At 37.1% G+C, this 26617-nt stretch overlaps 3 protein-coding genes across 4 annotated transcripts in view; 2 read left to right on the top strand and 1 right to left on the bottom strand.

Moving 5' to 3' along the window:
* The window catches only part of hnrnpul1l (heterogeneous nuclear ribonucleoprotein U-like 1 like), a 22829-nt gene extending 14972 nt beyond the window's left edge, over positions 1 to 7857 (bottom strand). For both annotated transcript variants that reach the window (XM_016482353.1, XM_016482345.1), the window contains exons 1-5: positions 7733 to 7857; positions 7059 to 7316; positions 5622 to 6044; positions 4805 to 4985; positions 4660 to 4733 (exon numbers count right to left, since the gene is read on the bottom strand). In XM_016482353.1, coding sequence (XP_016337839.1) covers positions 4660 to 4733; positions 4805 to 4985; positions 5622 to 6044; positions 7059 to 7275 — 895 coding nt within the window. In that variant the 5' untranslated portion in view covers positions 7276 to 7316; positions 7733 to 7857. The remainder of the gene's footprint in view (positions 1 to 4659; positions 4734 to 4804; positions 4986 to 5621; positions 6045 to 7058; positions 7317 to 7732) is intronic.
* Positions 7858 to 9179: 1322 nt separating this feature from the next.
* LOC107685911 (protein FAM98A-like) lies at positions 9180 to 12532 on the top strand. Its single transcript, XM_016482653.1, has 8 exons — positions 9180 to 9292; positions 9382 to 9488; positions 9846 to 9968; positions 10060 to 10325; positions 10415 to 10495; positions 11603 to 11719; positions 11804 to 11947; positions 12079 to 12532. Exons 1-8 carry the CDS (start codon positions 9249 to 9251, stop codon positions 12235 to 12237), a joined length of 1041 nt encoding a protein of 346 aa, XP_016338139.1. The 5' UTR covers positions 9180 to 9248; the 3' UTR covers positions 12238 to 12532.
* A 1202-nt stretch (positions 12533 to 13734) lies between these two features.
* On the top strand, positions 13735 to 22156 carry LOC107685893 (GAS2-like protein 2). The gene is made up of 6 exons (XM_016482630.1): positions 13735 to 14086; positions 15376 to 15605; positions 17618 to 17725; positions 17890 to 17986; positions 18311 to 18569; positions 20411 to 22156. Exons 1-6 carry the CDS (start codon positions 13735 to 13737, stop codon positions 22101 to 22103), a joined length of 2739 nt encoding a protein of 912 aa, XP_016338116.1. The 3' UTR covers positions 22104 to 22156.
* Positions 22157 to 26617: the final 4461 nt, after the last annotated feature.

Below are 26617 nucleotides of genomic sequence, written 5' to 3'. Positions count from 1 at the left end.
CGCAATATTTACACTGAAGCTCGCAGGCGGCTATGGTAAGGGGCATGACATTTCCCGACCAGGCGCCGAGTGGTGCCAATCACAACACACACTGGCCCAGCTAATCAATCACAGCACATTTCATATTTCAGAAGGTGGGCCTTCATTTGATACAGGAACTATTCGAGCCGTTCGTGCCAGAATGGGGAGAGAGGTGTTGTAATAATGTAAAATATGTGAAAAATAATGTGTTTTTCGAACAACCTAGTATGAGAGCCTGTTCTAGTACACCCCCAAAACAAAATCAAGGCTTTGTAAAAGAGCATAATAGGACCCGTTTAAGTACATTATGTATTAAAACAAATACCTCCAGAGGGTGCCAACGGCCTGGTGACGTTTCACTTTACAGCGTGATTAAACATTGTTTAAATCCATTTAATATTTGGCCACATGCAGAAACTTTTATTTTGAAATCGCGATGTACAATACATGGCATATTTAGACATAGGTTGATGTATTCTCCTGTGTTAGCAAAGGTTTATAAATGATTTACGGTACAAATCTAGTGAGATAATGCACAATGTTTTTCCAGATGAACGTTAAGCAATTCAAATTCCCGTCATATACAGAGGAAGAGTTTAGCCCCTTTCACACATACAGTCTTCACTGGAAAAATACCGGTAAGTTACCATTAATAGATCATGTGTGAACAGGACCTTTTCAAAAATCCCAGTAAATTTGTTCTGGCAATCATATAATTTTATGGAGATGGCATGATTACTCTGAGCTGTTTACAAAACTCCGCTGCTTTTTAATTAGTTATTCTACGTAAATATGCGCTAGATGGACATCTTTGACCATTGCGCCTCGCAGCTTTTTCTCGCGCTTCTCCATTCATCAGGGCTGCAACTCCGCAGTTGGATACTATTATGCGCGTCTCGTGTTTATAAGAGCAAAACATTCTGATTGGCTAGTAATGTTAGTTTGGTTGAGAGTGAAAGCTGTGCTCCTCTCATACCATCGGTAGGCGAACTCATGGGGCCTGTTTACACCTGGTCACTTCATGCGTTTTTTCTGATCGGATAGCTATCCGATCGTGAAAAGGCCAGGTGTAAATGCCCTCCGAGAAGCATTCGAGACGGATATAAATCCGATCACTCAAACCACTTCAGGAGGTGGTCTGGGCCGCATTCCAGACGAAACTGGACAAGTGTAAATGCATCTGGTTGTTGAAACCACATATGCAAATTTTACTCCTCCCAAAACGTTAAAATAATAAACGTGTGAGAGTGTGTTATAGGCTATATGACATTATAGTCAGATGTGACTGCGCTAATGCAACACGCATTGCCGCGGACGAGTAGCTGAGCATCTCTTCAGCAAGCCGAATGAAACAAACTGCCGTGAATGAATCTGAAAGTAAGACGCAGACGCTCAACACACAATCATCTTCATTAAAAGTAGTGTGACTAACATATCTTTCCAGTGCTGATGCCGCGCGCTCTCCTATTACGGGCTTTGATCTTGAAATGAGCGGATAATTAATAAAATGCTGCGCTTATCTTTTGATTTCGTTGACGTTAAATTTAAATATAGCGCGGGAATTGAAGATCGGATTTATATCAAATGAGCTGATAATTAATAAAATGCAGCGCTTATCTTTTGATTTCGTTGACGTGACCTCTGTTAAATTTAAATATAGCGCGGGAATTTAAGATCGGATTTATATCCGTTTTGTAACGACACATTTATGTGGCCAAGTGTAAATGGAAACGTTTTAACAAATCAGATAGATATCCAATCAGCGAAAACGCATGAAATGACCAGGTTTAAACAGGCCCATGGACTCAAAAGTGATATCAATTAACAATATCTTTTTTAAAATGTAGAACTATTTTTTTCCACAGCCAAACGCTGCACGCCGGAGATCCGGCACGGTGCCGAAGAACTTTAAGCCCTGTAAGATATTTTTGCTGGAATCTGAGAGCTCTCAGACCCTCCCATAGACAGCAAGGGTACTTACACGATCAAGGTCCAGAAACATAGCAAGGATATTGGTAAAATAATCCATGTGACATCAGGGGTTCAACCGTATATTTACGAAGCTACGAGATTACTTTTTGTGCTCAAAGAAAATAAAAACAACGACTTTGTTCAACAATTTGTCTCCTCCGCGTCACCCTGCCATCATTTTGGAGAGTATCCACTGAATGTAAACAACGTATGCTGTTCTGTGTCAGCTGCGCCACGCGGTTGATTTTCTGTGTTTTTTTTTTTTTTTTTTTTTAGATTCTGTCTCTCACAGTTGAGGTGTACCTACGATGAAAATTACAGATCTCTCCATTCTTTGTAAGTGGGAAAACTTGAAAAATCGGCAGTGTATCAAATACTTATTTACCCCACTGTATGTGCGCCTCGTGTTTATAAGTGCAAAAAATTCTGATTGGCTAGTAATGTTAGTTTGGTTGAGAGTGAAAGCTGTGCTCCTCTGTCACCATTGGTAGGCGAACTCATGGACTCGAAAGTGATATCAATCAACAAGATATTTTTTTTTAAATGTAGGACAATTTTTTTCCACAGCCAAACGCTGCACGCCGGAGATCCGGCACGGTGCCGAAGAACTTTAAGCCCTGTAAGATATTTTTGCTGGAATCTGAGAGCTCTCAGACCCTCCCATAGACAGCAAGGGTACTTACACGATCAAGGTCCAGAAACATAGCAAGGAGATCGGTAAAATAATCCATGTGACATCAGGGGTTCAACCGTAATTTTACAAAGCTACGAAAATATTTTTTTGTGCGCGAAAAAAAAAAGACATTCAACAATTCGTCTCCTCCGTGTCACCCTAGCGCCATTTTGGAGAGTATCCACTGAACGTAAACGGCGTTATGTTGTTCTGTGTCAGCTGTGCCACACGAAAACAACGTAGCCGTGTGTGATCGTGTAAGGACACTTGCTATCTATGGGAGGGTCAGAGAGCTCATGGAACGCATCAAAATTATCTTAATTATCTTATGGGTTTGGAACGACATGAGGGTGAGTAATTAATGACCGAATTTTCATTTTTGGGTGAACTAACCCTTTAATGCATTTTCTCAGATCACAACTTACATCGGTTACACTTTATTTTAAGGTGTCCTTGTTACAGTGTAATTATACATTTAAGTACGGAGTAATAATAATTAACTACATGTACTTACTATATGGTTAGGGTTAGGATTAGGGTTTGGCTTAGGGTTACTTGCATGTAATTATGCATAATTTATTGCTATTACAATAGTAAGCACATGTAAAGTGTAACAAGGACACCTTAAAGGAGACATATTATGCCCCTTTTTACAATATGTAATATAAGCCTCTGGTGTCCCCAGAATGTGTGTGAAGTTTCAGCTCAAAATACTCCACAGATCATTTATTATATCATTTTGAAAATGCCTATTTTGAGTGGAAGCAGAAACACGCCGTTTTTCGGGCCCGTCTCTTTAAATGCAAATGAGCTGCTGCTCCCTGCCCCCTTTTCCAGAATAGAGCTGCGCCATTACAGCTCAGACCTCCTAAAACATCTGTTATGGTTCTGATTTTCATGTTTATCGCACTGAAATCATGTGGTTTAAACTTCTGATATATGGTTTTCTGAGAGCACACATCTGAAGCACACGGACAGAAAGAGGCCACCACACAGCATGTGAGCACTAAACTAAGCAGTACCCAGATTTGAAGACTACAGTTAGATTTAACTTCTACTGTTAATAAGATTTTGGTAGGTTACTATTAGATGGATAGCCGAAATGTCCTAATTCAGATGGGCTACCTGTTTTTTTTTTTTTTTTTAATGGTATATCAAAAAGTGTATATTTTTTAAATGTGATTGTTGGTACATTTGACCAGTTTTTACCATACTTTCAAAACAAAAATTAAAATAGGTAAAATATGCAATATGAAAATAATTGAAGACAAAATGTGTTCTACTGAGAAAAAACAAGATTTGGTTTTTAAAAAGCCTTTTTCCAAAAGGTACATCTGGAAAAAGGGGGGTCGTCTTATAATCAGGGTCGTCTTATATTCGGGTCAATACGGTAATACACCGTTGTCGCTTGCGAAATCAAATGACGGAGCCGTGGGTGGAAACGTACAGATTATGGGGCGGTAATATTATAATGAGATCCCTTTGCCATGTCACCAAGGGAGCAAAATCAGACGCGCTCGTTTCCTCAGATGCTTGCAGAAAAAGGCTTCCCAAAACGAAGTTACTGGGTTAATCTTTTTCACGTTTCCTTGGTTGGTAGATGCACCAGGGACCTGATTATAGCACTTAAAACCTGGAAGTGTCAGATTTTCATGGTATGTCACCTTTAAAATAAAACGTTACCAGTACATCTGATGGTTGTAATTATTTTGTATAAAGGAGTAACCATACAGAAAGCAAGTCTATGTTTCATTTTGCAGACTTTAACGAACGAGTGCCAGCACACATATGTGCCAGACAAACAGACGGAGCAAAGTAGAATGGTAGCAAAATAATTCTGACTAAAATATTTTGCATCCAAAAGTGTAAGCACTTAGTTTTTTTCCTTTGCTGTACTGAAAACATACCGAACCATAACTTTTGTGTACTGTTACACACCTACTGCAAATACAAACAGCTCCATCACAAGAACATCTCTCTTTAATTATACTCACAGGTGTCAATGACCACAAGTTTATCATCAATGTCTTCCTCTTCTTCTTCAGCTGGGGGCTGTGGTGACCTTCCCCTATAATAACCAAAGAGAACTATGAGATTGAGCAATACAAAAAAAAGTAAATCCAATGAGACCTAACTTACCTCCTTTCCTCACGATGTTCATAGTAACCGTATCCTCGACTATCATCATATGACCTCTTGCGACTGTATGACGAGTATCTATCATCCTCTGATTTGGCCTGTGCATCCCAGTCACCGGCCTGCTCAGCCTGCTGTGGAGCATCCTCGTCGGCCTTATACTCAGTCTTCACCTCATCACTCTCTGCAAAGATTTGGATAAATATATCATAAGCTACATCAGATATATTTATGTGGTAATAGAGTGCAACAGTCAGAAGTCCTGGAAGTAAAAACTCCATTCATTTTCTCTATAGGGCAAATTGATTTTTAACCATTACTGATAATTCTGCTGTGAACTCTAAGGTTGTTAATCGATTGCATATGCTTTTGTTAAAGCCATCTGTTCACGTTAATCCAACTTGTTTTTAAAATAATATAGTTCTTGGTGAAAAACTACATTACCCATGACACTGTAGAGAAAATTCCAAAAGTTTGTAATGTTATGATGCACCTTTTGGCTGTTTGGCTTGGTTTATGGCTTACTGACTTTGAAAAAATCCCTATGGGAAAAATATTTCCAGAAAAAGCACTCTAGAGCACAATTTATGTTATAACTGACTTTAAAGTCAACTTGCACAAAAAAGAAGCTTAAACCACAAGTGATGAATTCTCTAGTTGGACCATTTTAACGCAGTGACTCTGAGGAATTACATTAACAGCTTTATGAAAACAATTTTTTCTTGTTTTCTTCAGCATAATATTAACTAACGGCACACAGTCCGACTTGATCAAGAGCATTATGTGCTAGTTTAATGGTGCAACACTTGACCAGACTTACCGGACTCTTCCTGCTGGCTGCGTTGACTTGAGTTTCCTTCTGGGATCTCCCGTGACGCTGGCTCGTCGAACCTCTGCTCACCCTGTGGCTGCACATGTGAAGGAGTCTCCTCATACTCCTGCTTCACCTCATCCTGCTTATAGTGCTGCCTGGCTGGTTCCTCAGGGTACGGCTTCTTGGCCTCAGGCTCCTGGAATTCATCCTGGTCATAGGAGCACTGCTCCGTCATCTGTCCTGGCATTGCGTCTGATGAATAATCACTTGTTCCAAAAGCAGGTATGGGGGTCTCGGTGCTGTCCTCATTGCCTTCGTTACTCTCGGTTCCCTGATCATCAAATCCACCCTGGAAAAGGTCTGTGCTGTTTCCATCATCAAACTGTGCCTTGGCCTCTTCTCCATAATCTTGCTCCCTGGCTGAACATTCTGTGCAGAAATTAAGCAGAATAAACATATTTTGTTGCAATAATGCCTAGAACTAATTTCCATGATTCTTCCAGTCATTTGTGATTACTCAAATACAATTTTCAAATCATATATATATATGTGTGTGTGTGTGTGTGTGTATATGTATTTGACTTTATTTATTTATTTAACTATAATCTAGTCACAAAGAGCAACTCCAAAACAACAACAACAAAAAGCAATGTAAAGCTGAGTATAACTAAAACATATCCATGGTTTATTCAAGATTTTATTACTTTTCTATTTCACAAGTTATTTTATTTGTAAATTTGTTTTATTAGTTTTCCCATGCCAGGAAATCTCAAATGGCTTTTTTCTACATTAATGTCAATGTTGCAATAGTTTCACTTTATTTTATGGTGTGCTTATTACAGTGTAATTACACAATTACTGAAAAATAACTAACATGTACTTTATTTATATACATATACTTTATATATAATGTAAAATTGGGTTTAGTGTTAGTGTGAGGTTAGTGTTAATAACATGTATAAAAATACTGAGCAAAGCATTTACTAAAAATATATTTTGAAGCCAAGCATCACTAAATATCTCTCACACACACACAATGTTTTTGTTGCAAAATTGTCTTCAACAAATGTTTCAGTCATTTGAAAGTGCTCAAAAAAGATTTGAAGTATTATTAAATCATTTTAAGATAATTCACACAAAAGAAATTTCAACAAAATATCCATGACTTTTAAGTATCTAATAATGTCTTACTGAAATATTTTTATGCTACCAGATTTTTCCTGTTGTAAAATTTAAAATGTTGAGTTTTCCACGACAATGCAAGCACGTTTTAGATGCCCCTTCTTGTATTTCCTGCATCAGAAGGGGTCCCCCTATGGTGGTTTAACACGTTGCCAGACGACTCTCCTAATCTCTGTGAAGCACATCTCCATTCGCAACAACACAGCCTGCATTGCAGCTTCAGAATACAGCCAAGACAAAACATATGAAAACACGCATTACCTTCCTCCTGATAATCATTGCCCTCTCCCGGCTCCCCGCCGGCCTCATAGTCTTGATCCTGCTCGTCCGATGGCGCAGACCCCGCCGCCTCGGCCTTCAGCGCCGCCTGCAATCGGTCCGCCAGATCCGCCTTCAGCCCGCGGGTGTCCAGGCCTCGCCGCTGGAGCTCTTCCTTCAGCTCATTGACTTTGAGCTTTTTGACATTCAGCCCGCTCATGATTCATGCACCCCTTCAGCAGTTTATTCCAAACTGTGCGCCTGTACAGTCAGAGTAAACACACGCGATGCATTGATTGGTTACTGTACGCGCTCGGCGGATCATCTTCACACTCGCTAAAATATTAGCCTGCGTGCTAACAGGATAACAGAGGCCGAGGTCTTTGCAGCTAAAAAACAACTTCACTTCTTTTGGAGCGGTATTTAGGCTTTAGTACATCAAATGCAAGAACATGCATAGATCAAAATCCATTCGTTTAAGTGTCAAAACAATCTATTGTCATGTTTCATTGTATCCGCTGTCTGCACACTTAGCATAGCAGCGAACTATGGAGTCAAGTAATTTGCGCGCAAAATCCACACGCCTCAGATGCACACTCTAAATGAATCAAATATCATTTTAAGTCACTAACTGAACATACATACTACCTCGTATGCGCAGAAAACACAATATTTACCTTTTTTTGTCAGTTTCTCCCTCAAGCAAACTGTCGTTACGAAGGTATCGAAGATGGAGGGTGACCGTGGTTGCCCACTTCCTCCGCCTCACGACGGTCTGAGCGCTCTCGGGCCCTGCAGCTGATTGGCTAAAGCTGCTGTCTGTATGACCCGCTGTAGCCAATCATATTCGTCATACGCAGCCTTTCTAATGTTCATATAAAAACAACGTAAACGAGTCAAATACAACAAATCATATCTTTGTTATTATTCCAAGAGATTTAAACAGTGTTGGGGAGTAACTAGTTACATGTAACGGCGTTACGTGTGTTCAAATTTGATCATCTTTATTCAAGTGATGAAGGATTTTGAAAGTCTGACATTGTTGAGCACTACTGTAAGGTTAACCCTGCATGGTGTAAATGTTTGAAAATGATTAACAGTTGAAAGCATTCGTTAGACATTTTGAAAAGCAATCAAAACGTAATCATATGTGATCAGTTACATTAATAAGGTAATTGAAATAGACTAACTATTACATTTTGAATAGGGTAACTTGTAATCTGTAACCTATTACATTTCCAAAGTAACCTTCCCAACACTGGATTTAAAGTACTGCTGTAATTCACAGAGAACAGGCAGAGAATGGGTTTCTGGTTAGAAAAGGTACATAGATCAAATTTGTTCAACAAAAATAAAAAGTAGACTTACAAATGAGGACAAAAGAGCAACAATATAAAAGTGCAAATGACAAGTCTCGGTTAGCCTATATATATATATATCCACACACACACACACACACACAAACACACAAACAAAAAGAAAAACAAGTAGATAGAATAGAAAAAATAGAAAGCTAGTGCTAGTTTTTTATTAAATAAAAAAGAAGATAAATAGATAAAGTAGAATTAAAATAGAATAGAAAGTGTTAGAGGGTCAAATAAAGATGGATATTATCAAATATAAATTGATAATCAAAAATATTATCAAATAAAGTTTTTGTCCCAGTTAAAAGAACCATAACACTTTCTTCCCAAATAAACAAAACTATTAATAATTAGTATTACTCCATATATCCACTCTATACTTTTTCAATTATAAACTGGAATATAAATGCCAATAAAAGAATAAAAAAAGATTTCATTTTTGTCACACATATTTAAATTTGTAATTACTTATCTACTTGTATCTATTGTATATTTTATTGACTTACCTTTAAAGTTACGTTTTATTTTAGTAGTAGGTATTAATTTGCAAGCAAAAGATAAAACAGTCAAGACACTGATAGATCAATGCGTCAAAATCAGTGACTGTCTTAAAGTGCAATATTTGTGCATTATCTGATTAGTTTAGAACAAAAGGAATCTGTGCATTCGCTGATTAGGACGATTGAATTGTTTCGATCAATTGGGATCGATTAATCTTGTCTTGCACTCGGTTATCGGCAGAGCGTGACTTTTACTCGACTTCTGTTACAGCCATAGACAGTGAAACAGGAAGTGAAGAACTCACGACATAACCTGTGTAATTGTTACAATGGAGCGAGACACTGGTATAATCGGTTTAATTAAAGCTCTTGGGTGAGTAACGCTGAAATAAACAACAATGTAAAATGTTGTTCTGTTTACGTCAAGATAATTTCACTCACAGCTGTTTTAATATTTCATAGGTATAAAAGCGGAGAGTGCTTGAAGAAATGTAAATGTGACGAATTACCTTGCCCGCTGCTCTCCTGGTTGGTCTCAGAACTAAGAGAAAGTTGTCCTGATATTCCAGGTAACCCAACCGAGACCTGTCCTACACACTCCTAAATTCACTAACGAATTAACATCTCTTTTTTTAGTAATATGTTATGAGTGAATAAGGGATTTCAATGTATCATATTTAAATCATTAATAATAATTTAAATAAATAAATTCTTTGAATTAATAGAATTTGAAATCGAATAACAATTATTTATATTTAGGTTTAATTCTAGGCCTGCGTGCTAACAGCAGGCCTAGAATTAAACCTAATGCAAAAAAAAAAAAAAAATCCTGCCAATAAGACAACATTTTGCACAACTTTACTTCAACCATCCTTTTTTTTTTTTGCACTGTGTTGCATTATGGATAAAATGCAACTGTGCTTCAGCACGGCATGTTGGTGGTGCAGTTCTGGTCGGGGAGTTGAGGGAAGTGCTGAAGGAGATGTCCTGTCCTCAAAATGCACTTACATCAGAGCACCTTAGCCCACTTCTGCTGTTCAGAGTGACTGGTAAGGTAGGGAGGTGATAGAGGATTTCAATCTGTGCATTTTTAGGATTTTCTGTGAAGAGCTACTGTACATATTACCTTTCAATTGACAGAGTTTTTGGTGTCAGAGTTGGCGACAGCACGTATGCTGACATACAGAGAGAGTCATCCAGAAGATACAGAACAGAGTTGTGTGTCAAAGGGCAAAGAGCAAAGAAAATGGGAAAGTCTTAATATGGGCAATAAAGACGAGCATCAGGAAATCAGTCCAGCACAAGAGGATAAAACTAATTGGAAAGAAGTAAATAAAGATCTTGCAAAACTGTTTCAGACTCTTGGCTTAGAAACATCCTCTCAGATGAGTGATGCCTGTGCAGAGGTAAGAAACATCACCAGTGAATGTCTAGTAATTATTACTAGAGATTTTACATTTTTTGGTGATCTCTAGCATATGCGTCATTTATTCAGGTGGAGACACGGCTGACATCACTTCCAGAAGGTGAAGTGCCAGAAGCATTATTGAAGACCAGTCTGAACTCTGAGCAATGGGTATGTATTAAAGTGAAATGGTATGTGCACATCTGAAAAAAAAACAAACAAACAAAAAACTTTGGAGCAGGAGCATGACCAGAAATTGTTGATTTATATTGATTAATTATTTGTATTTATTTTTGTTGTATTGTTTGTTGTTTATACCTACTCAGATATATGTATGTATAGTTCACCCAAAAGTGAAAATTTGCTAAAACTTTACTCACACTTAGGCCATTCAAGATGTAGATGACTTTGTTTTTTTCATTGGAATGGTTTTTGAGAAATGTAGCCTTACATCACTTGCTCACCAATGGATCGTCTGCAGTGAATGGGTGCCGTCAAAATGAGAGTCCAAACCGCTGATAAAAACATCACAATAATCCACAATTCACTTCAATTAACATCTTGTGAAGTGAAAAGCTGTGTTTGTAAGAAATAAACCAATCATTAAGGCATTTGAATTTTGAACCATTGCTTCCGGTTTAAATACCAGTCCATAATAATACTTCATACAGTGAAAAAGTCCCCTGTTGTCCTCTTACATCAAGATCCACCAAAATATTTGTTTAGAACTGTTTTCACTTGTAAATAGTAATTGATCTGTGCATATTTCTCTTCTGATTCAGACGAGATGGCTTTTTTACTCGATTTTAGCCATAAGCAAAGGATTGAAGTTAATATCTTAATGATAGGTTTGTTTATTACAAAAACACAGCTTTTTTGCTTCAGAAGACATTAATTGAAGGACTGGAGTTGTGTGGATTACTTGTAGATTATTGTGATGTTTTTATCAGCTGTTTGGGCTCTCAATCTGACGGCACCTATTTACTACAGAGGATCCACTGGTGTGCAAATGATGTAATGCCAAACTTCTCCAAATCTTTTCTGATGAAAACTCAACTACATTTTGGATTCTTCTAAAGATGTTCAAGTTGTAATTTTTTTGACTACCTGACAAACACCTAAAGGGCCAAAACATTGTTTGTCTACTATTTAAATAGCGTTTGAGAGCATTGTAGCAGTATGCTGTCTTTTTGTTCTATTATGTATTACAGAGTTACATTTACCTTTTTTAGAGCTTTGTCCCTGAACAAATATTTTCACATTTATTTTTTTTCTTAGAAAAAGATTAATGACATCAACAGAGCTCTCTGTAAGGATTATGAATGCCGGCGCCAAATGATGATCAAGCGTTTCCATGTCACACTACAATCCTGTACTTGGGGAGAGAGGGGAAAGGTATAAAGATTGTCTCTTTTGCAAATCTTCAAGCATGTATTGTAATATGTTTCACTGAGCAAATTCTCCCTATTTTCTTTCAAGGAACGCAGTGCTTTACTTTCTTCCATGAAAACCTTCACACCTTCTCTCGAGTCCTCTGTCTCCATTGCTACGCTGTTGGCGGCCAGAGAGGATGAGTCTCGCATTAGGCCTGTTAAAGCAGGGCCTTCAACAGCTGTTCACAAGGTGCCCTTCACCTAAGTTTTGTTACTATAATTCACTTTTTTTCTCCAGGGTTGAATGCATTAAATTCAGTGTTGCAATGTGCATAAGAAAAGATTTAAAAATGGATTTGTACACAACATTTGTTTCTGCAGGTACTGATGGGCAGTGTGCCAGACAGGGGGGGACGTCCAGGAGAGATTGAGCCACCGATGCCCAGCTTTACCGGTCGCAGTGAGGGAGGAGGTAGTCATCATTATAGAAAGAGAAGACAAGAATATCCAGGAAAGAAGAAGAAAAATAAAAAGAATTAATTTTTTAGTGCTAGTTTTGTAACTAACAGCACAACAAAATAGCTTTATGTTAAAAGGAGGCATTAATTCCCAATTGCAAAATGCTAAAATAAGACATTAATGATCATGGAATATGTTTTAAAAAAAGGAATTATTATTTAATGTTTCAAATTACTTAATGCACCATTTAATTTGATGAACAAAAATGTGATCAATTCATTTCAGTGAAATGTATAAATATGAATGGCTACAAGCTGTATTTACTTTGAACATCCAAGATCTATCATGATATTATTAAAGTAAATTATGTTTACTTGAAACAACATTTTCTCTTTTAACTCCCTTCTCCTTATTACATTTCCCCTAATAATATGCATTATTATGATGTCTTTCTTTTTTTATGTGCATTCAGTTGTTGACATGGTAGTTCAGGCAGTGGCAGCAATCCTTCAGTGTGACATGCGATATTTCATTAAAAACTATTTGAACAAGATCTTAAAATACATGCAATATTTCATTAAAAACTATTTTAACATTATTCTATAGATCTTAAAATACGTGCTTTATGACCTTATTTGCGATTTAAATGACATAAAAAATGTGTGTTATGAGTGGCGGTAGATACGATGTGAGTTGTAGAATGTTTTTTTCACACACACACACACACATTTGTTTTTGTGAATTGTGGGGACATTCCATAGGCATAATGGTTTTTATACTGTACAAACTGTATATGCTATTGCCCTACTACACCAACCCTACCCCTTGCAGGAAGCCTTGTGCATTTTTACTTTCTCAAAAAAAAAAAAAAAAAATCACTCTGTATGATTTATAAGCGTTTTGAAAAATGGGAACATGGGGTAATGTCCTCATAAGTCACCTTCTCCTTGTAATTGCTATGTCATACCCATGTCATTATACAAATTTGTGTCCTCATATGCCAAAAACGCGCACAATCGTACGTTTATATATAAATGTTAACCTATAGTCCTAATGTTATGATATATACCCCTTTGCGGTTTTATCTCGCTGTGCTATAGTTAAGATGGTAACACTTGGGTAGAGTTTATAAAAATATTTATCTTATGGTTATAATATTCCTCAATACTTTGGTGTTTATTGTTCTGTTTACCGTAGTTGAACTTGTGGGCAGTAAATGGTTAACTGGAGTGTTTGGATTTAGACGCTATCTGGTAACCAAGGACGATATTCTGCGCTCACACACCCTGACAACACATTAAAAAGCGATGAAACTTTGCAACACAACACTGCACAACGGAGGCATTTCATGAAATTATATTTACACTAAATTTTAGTACGGCTAAATATATTTTTTTCCTTTGGAGTCGATGAAACGTACACTTTAAACTTAATAGTAGACTATTAAGTGATGCTGGTTTGTTGTCAGTTAGTAGGCTTCTAACGTAATTTTAACGAGTGCCTTTTCCCCTTACAATACTGGATCATCCTAGATGTGTTTATTTGAATCGATTAAATTGATTTGATACAATCCAAGCCATGTCTGGAATTCAGCATGCATCCAATCAAAGCATCAAACCTTTTAAATCGAGTGAGGAATATCTCTATGCCATGAAAGAAGACCTGGCAGAATGGCTTGGAGATGTATACAGCATGGAGATTGACGTGAATAATGTTTTGGAGGTGTTAGAGACAGGTGCGCTGCTGTGTGCCCACGCAAATAACGTGACACGCGTGGCGGATGATTTTGTGAAGAGCAGCGGACCCACGGAGGTCCATCTGCCCGCTTCTGGAGTCACTTTCGTCAGCTCTGCCCATCCAACAACATTCCTGGCTCGGGATAATGTCACCAATTTCATCAACTGGTGTCGAAAAGAGATGGGCATTCCAGGTATATTTTATTATTTTAAATGTAAATGAGACGTTTCATATTTGTTTAATATAGAATTATTACTCAACAGAGCATACAATTAGTTTGATAGAAAATCACGTATTTGCAATTATGACACTTACCACTAGATAGTGCTGTGAACACAATACTAGAGAAACTTGTGAAGGGTTGGGCTGTTTGTTCACATTTAAAGCAGCACTATGTAACTTTTTCTGTGTTCAAAATTTGCTAAATGTATATAATGAGCGAGTACATCATGAATTCATCTTCCAAACCGCGTTTTTGTCTTATTCCGAATCACTACGGTACACTTATAATAAGTACTTATATTTGGACTATTGTAGCCTGGTCGGGTCGTCACCGCTGCGGAGTAACACATACCTGCGTGAATCGCCATAGACGCAAACTTAGAGAAGTAGCTCCGGTTGGAATGTTCTTCCGCGGGATGTGTGCAGTTCTGTTTATTAACCGCTAGAGCGCCAAAAGTTACATAGTGCTGCTTTAAACCGAGTTTTTCCTCATTCAAATTTTTATACATAAAGATGTGAATAGTACATTTAGATTAACATGTCATATGTTTACTCACATGAGACGCCAGTTATAGTGTCTAATAAAAGCTGTAGATGGGGACCACCATTGAATCACATGATCAGTTGAATAAAATTTTTCTATGATATGCTATCTATCTTAAACATTTTGCTAGTGGAAAAAATGAATATTGAATAACATATTTCTGTAATGACACCAGTAACTGAAAACTTAATTTTTTGCTTTATTTACAGTCAAACCCAAATTTATTCAGACACCTTCAACATTTCTCACATTATCACAGTTTATTTGTTATAGATTAGCGAATAAATAAATGGTAATAAAATATGACAGGAACTCAGAGTTAAACTGTGTCAGAACAAATTCATCTTGATAATGTTAGATAATTTTGATTGAAATGTATTTAATGAATAAGTACACAATTAGATAATACCAATTTAGGTCAACCAATTACAATGCAATGCTTAATTTTGTTCAGTCTGTGTTGTAAAAAGTTCACATTAGCAATTAAAGATAAAACACTTAAGCAAAACATGGTCAGGTCAAAGTGTCTAAATAATTTTTGGTCCCAAATTTTTATCAATCTTACTGGTACTCCACTGTATGAAGAATTTTTGAGTATAATATTTCATAGTTTACTTTATTTTGCTACCCTCACTTACATAGATGAACTATAGTGTCCTGCACCTGTTCTTATAGACTCTGTTTTCTGTTACCATCCTAAACTCTCCCCCTTGCAGATGTATTGATGTTTGAGACAGATGACCTTGTCCTGCGTAAGAACGAGAAGAATTTTGTGCTGTGCCTTCTTGAGGTGGCCAGACGGGCCTCTCGTTTCGGCATGGCTTCACCAGTCCTCATTCAGCTGGAGCAGGAGATAGAGGAAGAGATTCGCGAAGAGATGGAGGACTTGCCTGCTCAGCCCAAACCACAGAGGAGCCTAATAAACATCCAGAATCTGGATGAGATGGTGATGCATCAAAGATGAAATTCACTTAATGTTTACTGATGTGCTGAGGGCATTGCATTTTAATTAAGAATTGAATCTAAATTAAGCAATTTTTGCATAAAATAATTTGATTCTATCAAAATTATCTTTTTTGATTATGATTCAATTTTGGTTGATGGGCCAGCTGCACAAACATAGCCAATATATTAGAACTATAGCTGTGTCCCAAATGACGCACTATACACTATGCACTCATGTACTTATGCACTATGTACTCAACCGTGTATAGTATGAATTATAAGGTTATTTTGTCATTCATAATAGGAGCCCCTCCCCCTTCGGTATGTAATTAAAGCTGCGACAGTAGAGTGCATGAAGTGTCCAACATCTGGGTATTTAAAGTGTACTTTTTCATTTTGGAATTTTCAGTGTGAACGCTCTACTCACACTATTTATACTACAAAGCATCATAGAATAGTGCATAAGTACACGATTTGGGATGCACCTTATGCGTTAAGAACCAGTCTAACCGACTAGCAGTTAGCCAAGAAGTAATCGGTCAACTTCAGTAAACTTTTCGGATTCAAATTAGTATATGTTTTTATGTAAATGATTTTTAAAAAGTTATGACCAGTCTTAAAGAAAAAAATGGGTGACCTGCTTATAAGAGTAGTCTAAGCATTTTATGCATTTGGATGAAATGATGCCTTTAGGTGAATCTCACAAAACCTGTCAAGAACATATTTCACATCCCACCGCAAATTTAAAAGAACAAAAACTCTATAACGAAAATAAAACCTACTTTAGTATCATAAAGATTTTGCATTGTAACATGTCTGACAACAATTGAGAACATCCCCACTCCTATTTTCAGTAATATAAATTATACAATATATATTTTTAATGTAACATACAAATATTTAAATTATAAACTATTCATCTATCATGGTAATTTTAAATAACATTTTTTTTTTTTTTTTTAATTGTGTCCAGGCAAAATAATTTTCATGACTGTATGTACAGTACTGAGAATAAGAGTTTTGAATTACCCTAAAGAGAATTTAAGAGGGGAAATATGCTTAATTGTAAAAAGAATTGTAAAGAAAAATACATTTCTGGCATTCAAAATATATATTTTTTCTCTCTTGAAGTCTTGAAGTCTCTTGAAGTCTAAATCAATTTTGCTTGGTTGGAACAGCAATTTTGCATTGTAACATGTCTGACAACAATTGAGAACATCCCCACTCCTATTTTCAGTAATATAAATTATACAATATATATTTTTAATGTAACATACAAATATTTAAATTATAAACTATTCATCTATCATGGTAATTTTAAATAACATTTTTTTTTTTTTTTTTTAATTGTGTCCAGGCAAAATAATTTTCATGACTGTATGTACAGTACTGAGAATAAGAGTTTTGAATTACCCTAAAGAGAATTTAAGAGGGGAAATATGCTTAATTGTAAAAAGAATTGTAAAGAAAAATACATTTCTGGCATTCAAAATATATATTTTTTCTCTCTTGAAGTCTAATGAACAGTTTCTCTATCACAGTCGCTGTTTGTTATTAGTTATTAGTCATTTAACAGATACTTTAATCCAAAGCAACTTGCGTGTAAGTACACTTATTACAGACTCATAGTTAAGTGTTTTGCTCAAGGGCACAGTGACGCAGCTCATCGCTTGCTCCTTCCAGCGACTGAACCATTACACCCCCCATAACACAAACCCCACTGTTATTAAACAGATATGGCATGCAAGAGAATGTCTCAGAAACAAGGACACCCAAAGGATCAAAACCTAACATCCATCTATACCTATAAGATTCATGCCTCTTTTTACCATTTAAAATGATTTGCAGGGATAGGAAAAAGGAGAGGAACTTTGAATTAGACTGCTATTTTGATTTGTGGCTCTCCTCACTGATTTATGGAGGCTTTCAAAGTGGCAGGTTCCATCTGCTTAGAATATCTGTCAGAGGTGTGTGGGTCATGCCAGTAACGTTTCTGAGTTTGTGTGTGTGCAGGTCCAGCTTTTGATAAGCCGATGCACCTGCCCATCCCAGTTCCCCATGGTGAAGGTATCAGAGGGCAAATACAGGGTTGGAGACTCCAACACTCTCATATTTGTGCGGGTACTGTATATAAAATCTCTTACTGTCAATTTATCATTTTTCAAAGCGCTACTCTTGTTCCAGCACAGACAAGCAGAAATATGTGTTGATCCATCATGGTCTCAGAAGCGTTGTTGACTCTGCAGATGACATTTGCTCATAAAGATGTGTGTGTGCGTGTGTAGATTTTGAGGAATCATGTTATGGTGCGAGTGGGCGGAGGATGGGACACCCTGGAGCACTATCTCGACAAACATGATCCCTGCCGCTGCACTTCTCTCAGTACGTGGTTATGCACACAAACACACACCTACAACTACCTACAAAAATTAGTATCAGAAATGATATAAACAGTGAAAGGTTTGTGGTTGTTTATCATGTATCTCAACCCAAACAGTTTTGGGTGAACTATCCTTTTAAGATTGGTTTGCCTTTATGAGGTACATTATGAGACATTGTAGTGGGATCATGCCTAGTGGCATAGTGTTTCTATAATCTTCATTAATATTTCATTACATCTCCACACTTGGAGCATATTAAAAGTGCTTCTTTAAGGAATTGAATCAGTATTTCCTTCCTGTTTTCTCTTTCACATATACATATCAGTACATAAGTTGACCACACACCCCGGTACTCTGGTCCATGAGATCAAAGAGCGGTTAACCGCAACACAACCTGATGGCCAGAGTGCTTCTCAGACCACTCTTATGCTGAGCCGAACTCAGTCCCCTCTTCAGCCAGTTGTCTGGACCCCTTCAGCCGCCTACAGAGCCCAGAGAGGAAGGCCCTCTCCCCCACGCTCCTCCTGTTCCCCTGACCCTGAACATCAGCCCAGCCGCCGGAGAAACAGCCCCTCTCCTAACAAGTAAGTTCCCTATTGGAGTAAGGTCAAAGGATGTCAGCTACCATTGATATGAAACATTGGAGACTGTTTTATTGATTGGGTCATGAAATGTTGGCGTTTCAGACCACAGCACATTCATACTTGAATTCCGGTTTGATAAGCATTACCAAAATAGCTGTTTAACTTTTGGTGTTATGACAACGAATATGGTCTATTTTGATTTCACTTTGACAATGTCAATTCGGTATGAAATGAAAATTCACAAATATCATCTTATTGATGATATTGTGAATGATTCGTTCATGCATATGCAAATTTTGACCTTGTAATTTTTAATCAAAATATCATAACTGGATCTTCCGGTGAAACAGATTCTCTCTTTTGACATAATTAAATCCTATAAACTCACATTCAGATCTGTCTCCATCCAATCAAAAACTGATGCATAAAACCAAGTCTCCCCCCCCCCAATAATCCATTTCATCTCGTGTGTACAACACAATACGGAAGAAAACTGAAATTATATTTCTGTTGCTACTTCAGATAGATTGCAGCTTTAAATGAACATTTTCGTGTGTATATATAGTCAGAACTTTTTGAAATGTGATTGGGTGAATAAAGAATCTTCCCCGGGCATAGATCTGGCTAACAGGATTATAGAAATCCACTTGAATCCCTTGGATTCTCACAGACACATTACTTGCCATCTGAGGTTTAAAAACCCCAACAACAACAACACCCCGAGTCTAAGGAATTAACATAGCAAGACGGAGTTGTGTGCAAGACAAAGACAGAGACAGGGACTGAGATTTTTTTTTATTTAACTTAAAACTGAGCATGCCTCTTCAGCAATTAAACAGTCACTAGGAAACAAACTTGATCCACTTCATCATGACATCTCATTAGCAATGTCACACTTTTCAGCAAAGACCTTTTCAAGCATGTAATTACAGGGGCTATTATTTAATATTATTATTATTACCATGGTCTCTATCATACACACATTTAATGACCACCACATTTAATGTTGGCTATTAAATTGTTGTATTAAAATTAGTAGAATAACAAAAGGAAGAAATGAACATTCATGCTTCATTCGAGAAATGAACCATGTTAATGCTGTGCATTGATTTGTGCAGTAATATATAGTAACTCTTAACATGAGGATTTTAGACTGCTATTTTAATCATCAGCTTGCAACCATGATCATAAATGACTGTCATTAAAATCATTATCTGAAATGTTATATATATATATATATATTATACTCACATATTATATGAGACAGCATTAATTGCTGTCATTTACCAAATTTTAAAACACTGCTAGATAACTTGAAATACTTTCTGTAATTTCTTGCATTTGCTTTCTTTATAAATCCAGTCAGTAAAGTATAATAAGAATTATAAGTAAAGAAAATGGTAGAAAAGTGGGATCTTTGGGATGAGAAATGAGCAATACAAGAGATTTCAATTGGTAAAATTGGAAAACAATTGAATATTGTTGTCATATAATGACTTAAATTGTGAAAGTAGAATATAAAGCTAATGCCAATAACAATAACTGAATGGCAATAACAAAAATCCATTTACATTAAATGTGGTCAAAATCAGTCCCAAGCCACCTCAAAATGCAGAAAACTCATGCTGATGCCAGGTCTACATGGGGCCAAAAAATAGGTTGTTTTAATGTATGTCCATGAAATGTCGATTTCATCTAATCCCTTCTGATTATATAAAATGGCCAATCCCATATGCTTAATAATTAATATTTGTGTCTGTAAATACATGATACTATTAGCAGCTATTGAGGAAGCACAGACTCACTGACACTGACAAGGTTCTGTGTGTGTGTTTTTCCAGATTAAGAGAGAGACCAAGTACTCAATCTTGTGTGTACACTTGTGCTGACAGTAAAGACAGCTTGAAAACAAACTCCTCCAGCAGGAAAGGCAGAGAAGCAATAAGGGCGTCACCAGCACCTCGCCTCACGAGCAGTCTTCCACGGGCCACCTATCATCCTACCACACCACAGCCTGAGATACAGCGTCCTCAAACTCCTCTAGTCCTTCAGAGGAATGCCAATCAAATCCAACCTCAGCAAGTGCCTGAGAAGAATCTGGGACAAACATGGACCAAATCACAGTTTGTTTCCAAACTGAGACAAAATTCCACACTTGGATTAAAAGGACGAGAGAACCAGGACAAAGCGCACCTTGTCTCAGACCCACAAAAAAGTACAGGAAGGACCTTTCAGAGTCCTCTGAGAAATACACAAACATGTTACAAACCTCCGAACATCACCATTCACGATCCAGAGGACACTGGGGGTCCCAAAAAGAGTTCACATTTCAGCCATACCTTTTCTCCTTTTAAAGGGCTAGTGGGGGCCCTTTCAGAAGCACGACACACCAGACCTAGAACACCAGCTAAGATCTCTCAAGAAGAGTCCCCAAATGAAATTAAACATATTCTGGATATAAATGAGAAAGGCCAAACTGAACAAAGAGCAGATAGATCAGTCAGCAGGAAGGTACAGCACTTGGCCCTACCGGTGCTGAACATTGTGCAGTCTCCTCACATTAACAGCTCAAGTAAATCTTCCGAACGCTTCCTTGATTCTCAGAAGTCTCAAAGAGATTTAGGAGGTGAAGAGGGAGGCATTGAGAGAAGTTACCTCTTCACTCCTCCTCCTCTCAGCCCTGCTCAGGAAGCCATAGTCTATAAGAGCCTAGAAGAGGAAATCTTGTCTAATCTACAGCAGCTAAGCGTTGACTCAGAAACTAGCACTAGCTCTGATGAGAAGAACCATGAGAATCCCAACAATTCCAGAGAGATTCCATTTGACCAGTGTAAAAGATCTAACAGATCAGCAAGTCTTGATCGAGCGACACCCAACAGTGGAAACAGGGCTTTTGATGCAGTCATTGCTGAACTCTCTGGTGGCCAAAGGAAGTTGGAGAAGGTGTCAGTCGAGAAGTGGGTGAACACTCTTCACGGTCTCAGAGGGAAGGTGGAAGAAGACCACGTTACCACACATCACCTTAAGGTCTCTAAACCTTGTATGACCAGTTCTTGGTCCTCATTGGGATCCAGTATAGATTCAAAGGAGACTGCTGAACTTGTGAAGGTGCCATTTGACAACTCCAATGCTGAGACCAAAATTCCTCATGGAAAAGTGTCAAGTTTAGATACTGAACATGTTAAAAAACAGAGGAGTTCTTTATTCAGACAAAGGAGATCCTTAAGGAAGCCAGAAAGAGTGCCATCAATCTTCAAGCTAAAACTAAAATCCTGTGTGCGACCGAGACGTGATCACAGGTCTGACCAAAAGCCTTCAAAGATCCCAACACCAGTTTTCTACAAAAGAACAAGCAGTAACGAGGGACACTCTCACAACCAGAGAGGAAACGATTCCCAACGTGGGCTTTTTGGCACAGTCAAGCTTCGAGGAAACACTTGGACTAAACCAAACTCCCAGGTCGCAATACCAAGTACAACAACATGCCAAAGATCAAACAAGGAGCCACATGCAGATCAAGATCTGGAATCCTAGGTTTAACCGACAACTCAGAAATTCACAGTTTTGTCATTTTAGAGTTTACTGAATATTTGACTGCCAGTTCAGATGAGCCATATGTTGGTCAAGGACTGGTTTACCTGCTAAAAATGCACTTTTCCGAAAGCCTTCGAGATCAGTTACAAAAATCACAGCACTTTCATCAAAGATTGAAGTTGCTCTAACTAAAATTAGACATGTTGGTGGCTTGTTGATTGTTTGTACATATATTGTTTACACATATACATACTGTACATCAAAAAGTACAGTACACAAATTAATAAAAACCTCCTTGACAACAGTTAATGCCATAGCAAAGTAGCAAAGTATTTTTGTTGTTTTTCATTACTCTTTACTGTCTAATTAATTAATATGTAAATGTTAACTCTTTGTCAAGATGTTTACTTCATCAGTTCCACTCTGTCCTACTAAGTCTATTTGGAAGAATGTTTCAACTGTTTTTGAGTCAGTGGAGTCCAAAACAACACAAGAGCCCACTGGCTTTGATTGTATGGACAAAATAACACTAAGACAGTTTTTTTTTAATATCTCTTTTGTGTTCTACAGAATAAAGAAAGTCATTTAGGCTTGGGATGACATGAGCGTGAATAAATGATGACAGAATTTTTATTTTTGGTTAGACTATGCTATATCCAGAGCTGTTTAACATATAATTTGGTTTTGACTTATTAGACTTTAGATTAAAGGGTTAGTTCACCCAAAAATGTAAATTAGCCCACAAATGACTCACCCTCAAGTCATCCTAGGTGTATATGACTTTCTTCTTTCAGACGAATCCAGTTGGAGTTATATTAAAAATTGTCTTTGATCTTTCAAGCTGTTTAATGCCACTCAGCGGGTGTTGCATGCATAAGTCCAAAAGAAGTTAAATAAAAAGTGCCTTTTCTCACACGACTCCGGGGGGTTAACAAAGGCCTCCTGTAGCTCCTGTATAAAAATCGATGCGTTTTGTAAGAAAAATATCCATATTCAAAATGTAATAATCACTTTAATCTAGCTTGCGCCAACAGTTGTACACGGAAGCAGCTCCGGGAGGATGACGTATGAGTTCAGCATTACGCATGCACCGGTGAGTCTCGTGAAAACCAACGTTTGTTAACAGGAGCAAAGAAAGCAAAGTTTCCTTACTTTAGCAAAGGAAAACCAGTCTCCTCTTGGCTTATATCGAAATCCTCCAACATTCTTCTTTACAAATCCTCGTTTTGTACTTCTAATTAGTGACCATTGTTTTGTTTTGATCTCTCCGCTGCGCTTCCGCGTTCGTCACTTCTGAGCGGCATATGCGCAAAGCTGACCTCATACGTCATCTGCCCAGAGCTGCTTCCGTGTACAACTGTTGGCGCAAGCTACATTAAAGTGATTATTACGTTTTGAATATGGATATTTTTCTTACAAAAACACATCGATTCACTACAGGAGGCCTTTGTTCACCCCCCGGAGCCGTGTGAGACACTTTTTTTTTTTTTTAGATGGGTGCTTTTTATTTAACTTCTTTTGGACTGATGCATGCAACACCCGCTGAGTGGCATTAAACAGCTTGAAAGATCAAAGACAATTTTTAATATAACTCCGACTGGATTTGTCTGAAAGAAGAAAGTCATATACACCTAGGATGACTTGAGGGTGAGTAATTTGTGGGCTAATTTTCATTTTTGGGTGAACTAACCCTTTAAGGTTCGCAAAGAGAGTTGTCTGAATTGATATCCTTTTTTTTCCTATGAGCATTTCTCATTGTCACACTCGGGCAGGAGGGTGGCCTGTAGACGTGACGGATCAGATGTTCCATGTAAGTTGTTACATAGTTGAGGATGATGAAAGAGAGGAACTCGCCCCATTTAATAAAAAACGATACACTGACATCAGAGCTATGTGGATGTTTGCCGCATCAAAATTCATGTCCATGAACAGTTTTGAATTTGTATGTTTTTACATTTTGTAACATGCTGTAAATATGTCACGACTGGACAAGGCTTTTGCCCTGTATGCTGTTTATTCCTGTCAGCTCCACCAAGCATCCCGCTAGCGTTTCTTTCTTGGCGTTTTCCAGTCACCTTGTGCTTCAGTGTTTTGGCTGCTGGTTTTATAAAAAACTCTTGGCATAAGTCTGGAGCTAATAATAGCCTCGTCAGAACTGCAGTCTGTCACAGTACAGCAGCTGTGCTCCCTTGCAACTTTCTTCTCCTTGTTCCCTCCCTCCAACCCCAGTCCCCTTTCATCCCCCGCTCCCCCTTCCTTAAGATCCCCAGACTCTTGTCAGTGGAGAGGAGCACTTTGAAGATATCCTCAGAGGACTGTGAGAGCATGATACTGTGAGGACCTCAATTTTGTGGACTCGGGATAAAAAGATTAAATTCGGCTTTTTGGAATTATGCAGAATCTCATCCAATAAAAATACGAAAACATGCTTCCATTTGTCATGCTACCTGAAATTATTCTTTGATTATTTAAGGATTAATGAACATTAGTAAGCTTCACCAGCACAAGTCGTTCCTCAGTGAGCCACAATATTACGCACTGCCTCTCTGATTTAAATAGTACATGCTGTGAATCACACTTTGTTATTACTGTGTATGTGTAGTGCATTGCATAAACAGCAGGGCAGATACATTATCTCTGAAGAACAGATACTGATGTAGGTATTGATTTAGCACTCATACATCACACAGACGAGGATGCTTTTTCTGTGTCCAGTGTCCATTTATTGAATAATGTGCTCTTTACATGTAGATATTTGTATTGAACATATATTTGATCGGACTAGGGGTGTGTAGCAGAAGCTGGTCTGTATGCGCACCAAAGATGTGGTGAGTTAAAGTAGGGTATATTTTTAGTTTGTTTCTTGCCGCACACAAACATCGTCCAAGCCTCTGCGTGACAAAGTGGGTTTCACAATGTAAGAGCATACATTTAGAATACATTTACATTGAAATGATATTTCCCTCTTTCCTTTGTGATTTAATATGTCTGCACCATTTCAAAGTGGGGCAAATTCTCATACCTTTGCAAAAATTACATTGGGATAAGACACAGTATCAAGTCATACCCTAAAGCAATAGTTCAAAATCTGTCATTATTTACTCACCCTCATGACTTTCAAAAGAATGTTTAATTATTTTCTAGTCACTATTCCATGCAATTGCAATGAATGAAGACTAAAGTTTTCATGCATCAAAAGGGATGCAAAAGCATCACCAAAGTGATTGACTTATGCACCAGTGTTAACTAAAACTATAACTATTCAAAATTTTGTTTTCAGTAATTGAAATAGATCTGAAATAAAATATGAATATTAGATAAAAAATCAAAAGCTTCAAAAATGTGAAATGTTGCCTAGGCAGCAAACTGAAACAAGTTTATTTTGAAGTACTAAACCCAAAACTAGAATAAAAATACAATTTAAATTACATAGAAAAAAATTAATTATAAATAAAATAAATCTATATAGAAGCTATTTATATATATCAGTATTCATACATACATACACACACACATATATACTGTACATATACACAAAATACAAATGAACTATATTTGTTTTTATCAAGTAATTTATTTCTTTATTTTCCTGTTATTTATTTATTTACTATTTCTGCAGGTTTGGTCCTCCATAGAAAAAGGGATTAAGCATAAAAACAATAAGTGTAACACTGCTTTAAATTGTTGTCCCCCCCAAAAAAAAGAAAAAGTTTTCTGTTTAATTTAATTGCAATTTTGTTTTTGTTTTTCTGAGCAAAAAATAAACTATACATTTTTCCCTGATTTACAGAAGAGACCCACTAAAATGTCATTCAGTGTAACAATCTTGTCAGGCATATTTACAACAAAAATAAATTTATGACATATTAAAAGAGTAATTACTGTCACCCCAAATACTGATTCGTTGTAATTTTACATTTGCATTAGTTGTAATTTTAATTTTAAATTTGCCACTATCCTAGGTTTTGCCCATGTGTCAGTAAGAATTTTTTACTCATTTAAAACACAATAAAATTTAATTTTATTCTCCAAAAACATATTTGAAACCTTAAAAGTAGACACTTTACTTACATTTAATGTGCTTTCTATGGACATAAAATCACTTTTGTCAATTTATTTTGATCCGGACATCTTAACGTCTTTGTCCCATATACATATACATATACTGTACATATACATATATACATATATACATATATACAGTAGGTACGGAAAGTATTCAGACCCCCTTAAATTTTTCACTCTGTTATATTGCAGCCATTTGCTAAAATCATTTAAGTTAATTTTTTTTCCTCATTAATGTACACACAGCACCCCATATTGACAGAAAAACACAGAATCGTTGACATTTTTGCAGATTTATTAAAAAAGAAAAACTGAAATATCACATGGTCCTAAATATTCAGACCCTTTGCTCAGTATTTAGTAGAAGCACCCTTTTGATCTAATACAGCCATGAGTCTTTTTGGGAAAGATGCAACAAGTTTTTCACACCTGGATTTGGGGATCCTCTG

Source organism: Sinocyclocheilus anshuiensis, unplaced genomic scaffold (genome assembly GCF_001515605.1).
Source record: "Sinocyclocheilus anshuiensis isolate Anshui unplaced genomic scaffold, SAMN03320099.WGS_v1.1 scaffold705, whole genome shotgun sequence".
In the NCBI taxonomy this organism is placed as follows: domain Eukaryota; kingdom Metazoa; phylum Chordata; class Actinopteri; order Cypriniformes; family Cyprinidae; genus Sinocyclocheilus; species Sinocyclocheilus anshuiensis.
Note: the sequence above shows the minus strand (reverse complement) of the source record. Positions and strands in the feature narration are given on the sequence as shown.

Excerpts from the sequence above, each read along its gene's own strand:
- LOC107685911 (XM_016482653.1), top strand. The coding sequence starts at position 9,249 with ATGGAGCGAGACACTGGTATAATCGGTTTAATTAAAGCTCTTGG. Across the intron at positions 9,969-10,059 it reads TCTGCTGTTCAGAGTGACTG|AGTTTTTGGTGTCAGAGTTG; the intron begins GTAAGGTAGGGA and ends TTCAATTGACAG. Across the intron at positions 11,720-11,803 it reads CTTGGGGAGAGAGGGGAAAG|GAACGCAGTGCTTTACTTTC; the intron begins GTATAAAGATTG and ends TTTTCTTTCAAG.
- LOC107685893 (XM_016482630.1), top strand. The coding sequence starts at position 13,735 with ATGTCTGGAATTCAGCATGCATCCAATCAAAGCATCAAACCTTTTAAA. Across the intron at positions 14,087-15,375 it reads AAAAGAGATGGGCATTCCAG|ATGTATTGATGTTTGAGACA; the intron begins GTATATTTTATT and ends TCCCCCTTGCAG. Across the intron at positions 18,570-20,410 it reads AACAGCCCCTCTCCTAACAA|ATTAAGAGAGAGACCAAGTA; the intron begins GTAAGTTCCCTA and ends GTGTTTTTCCAG.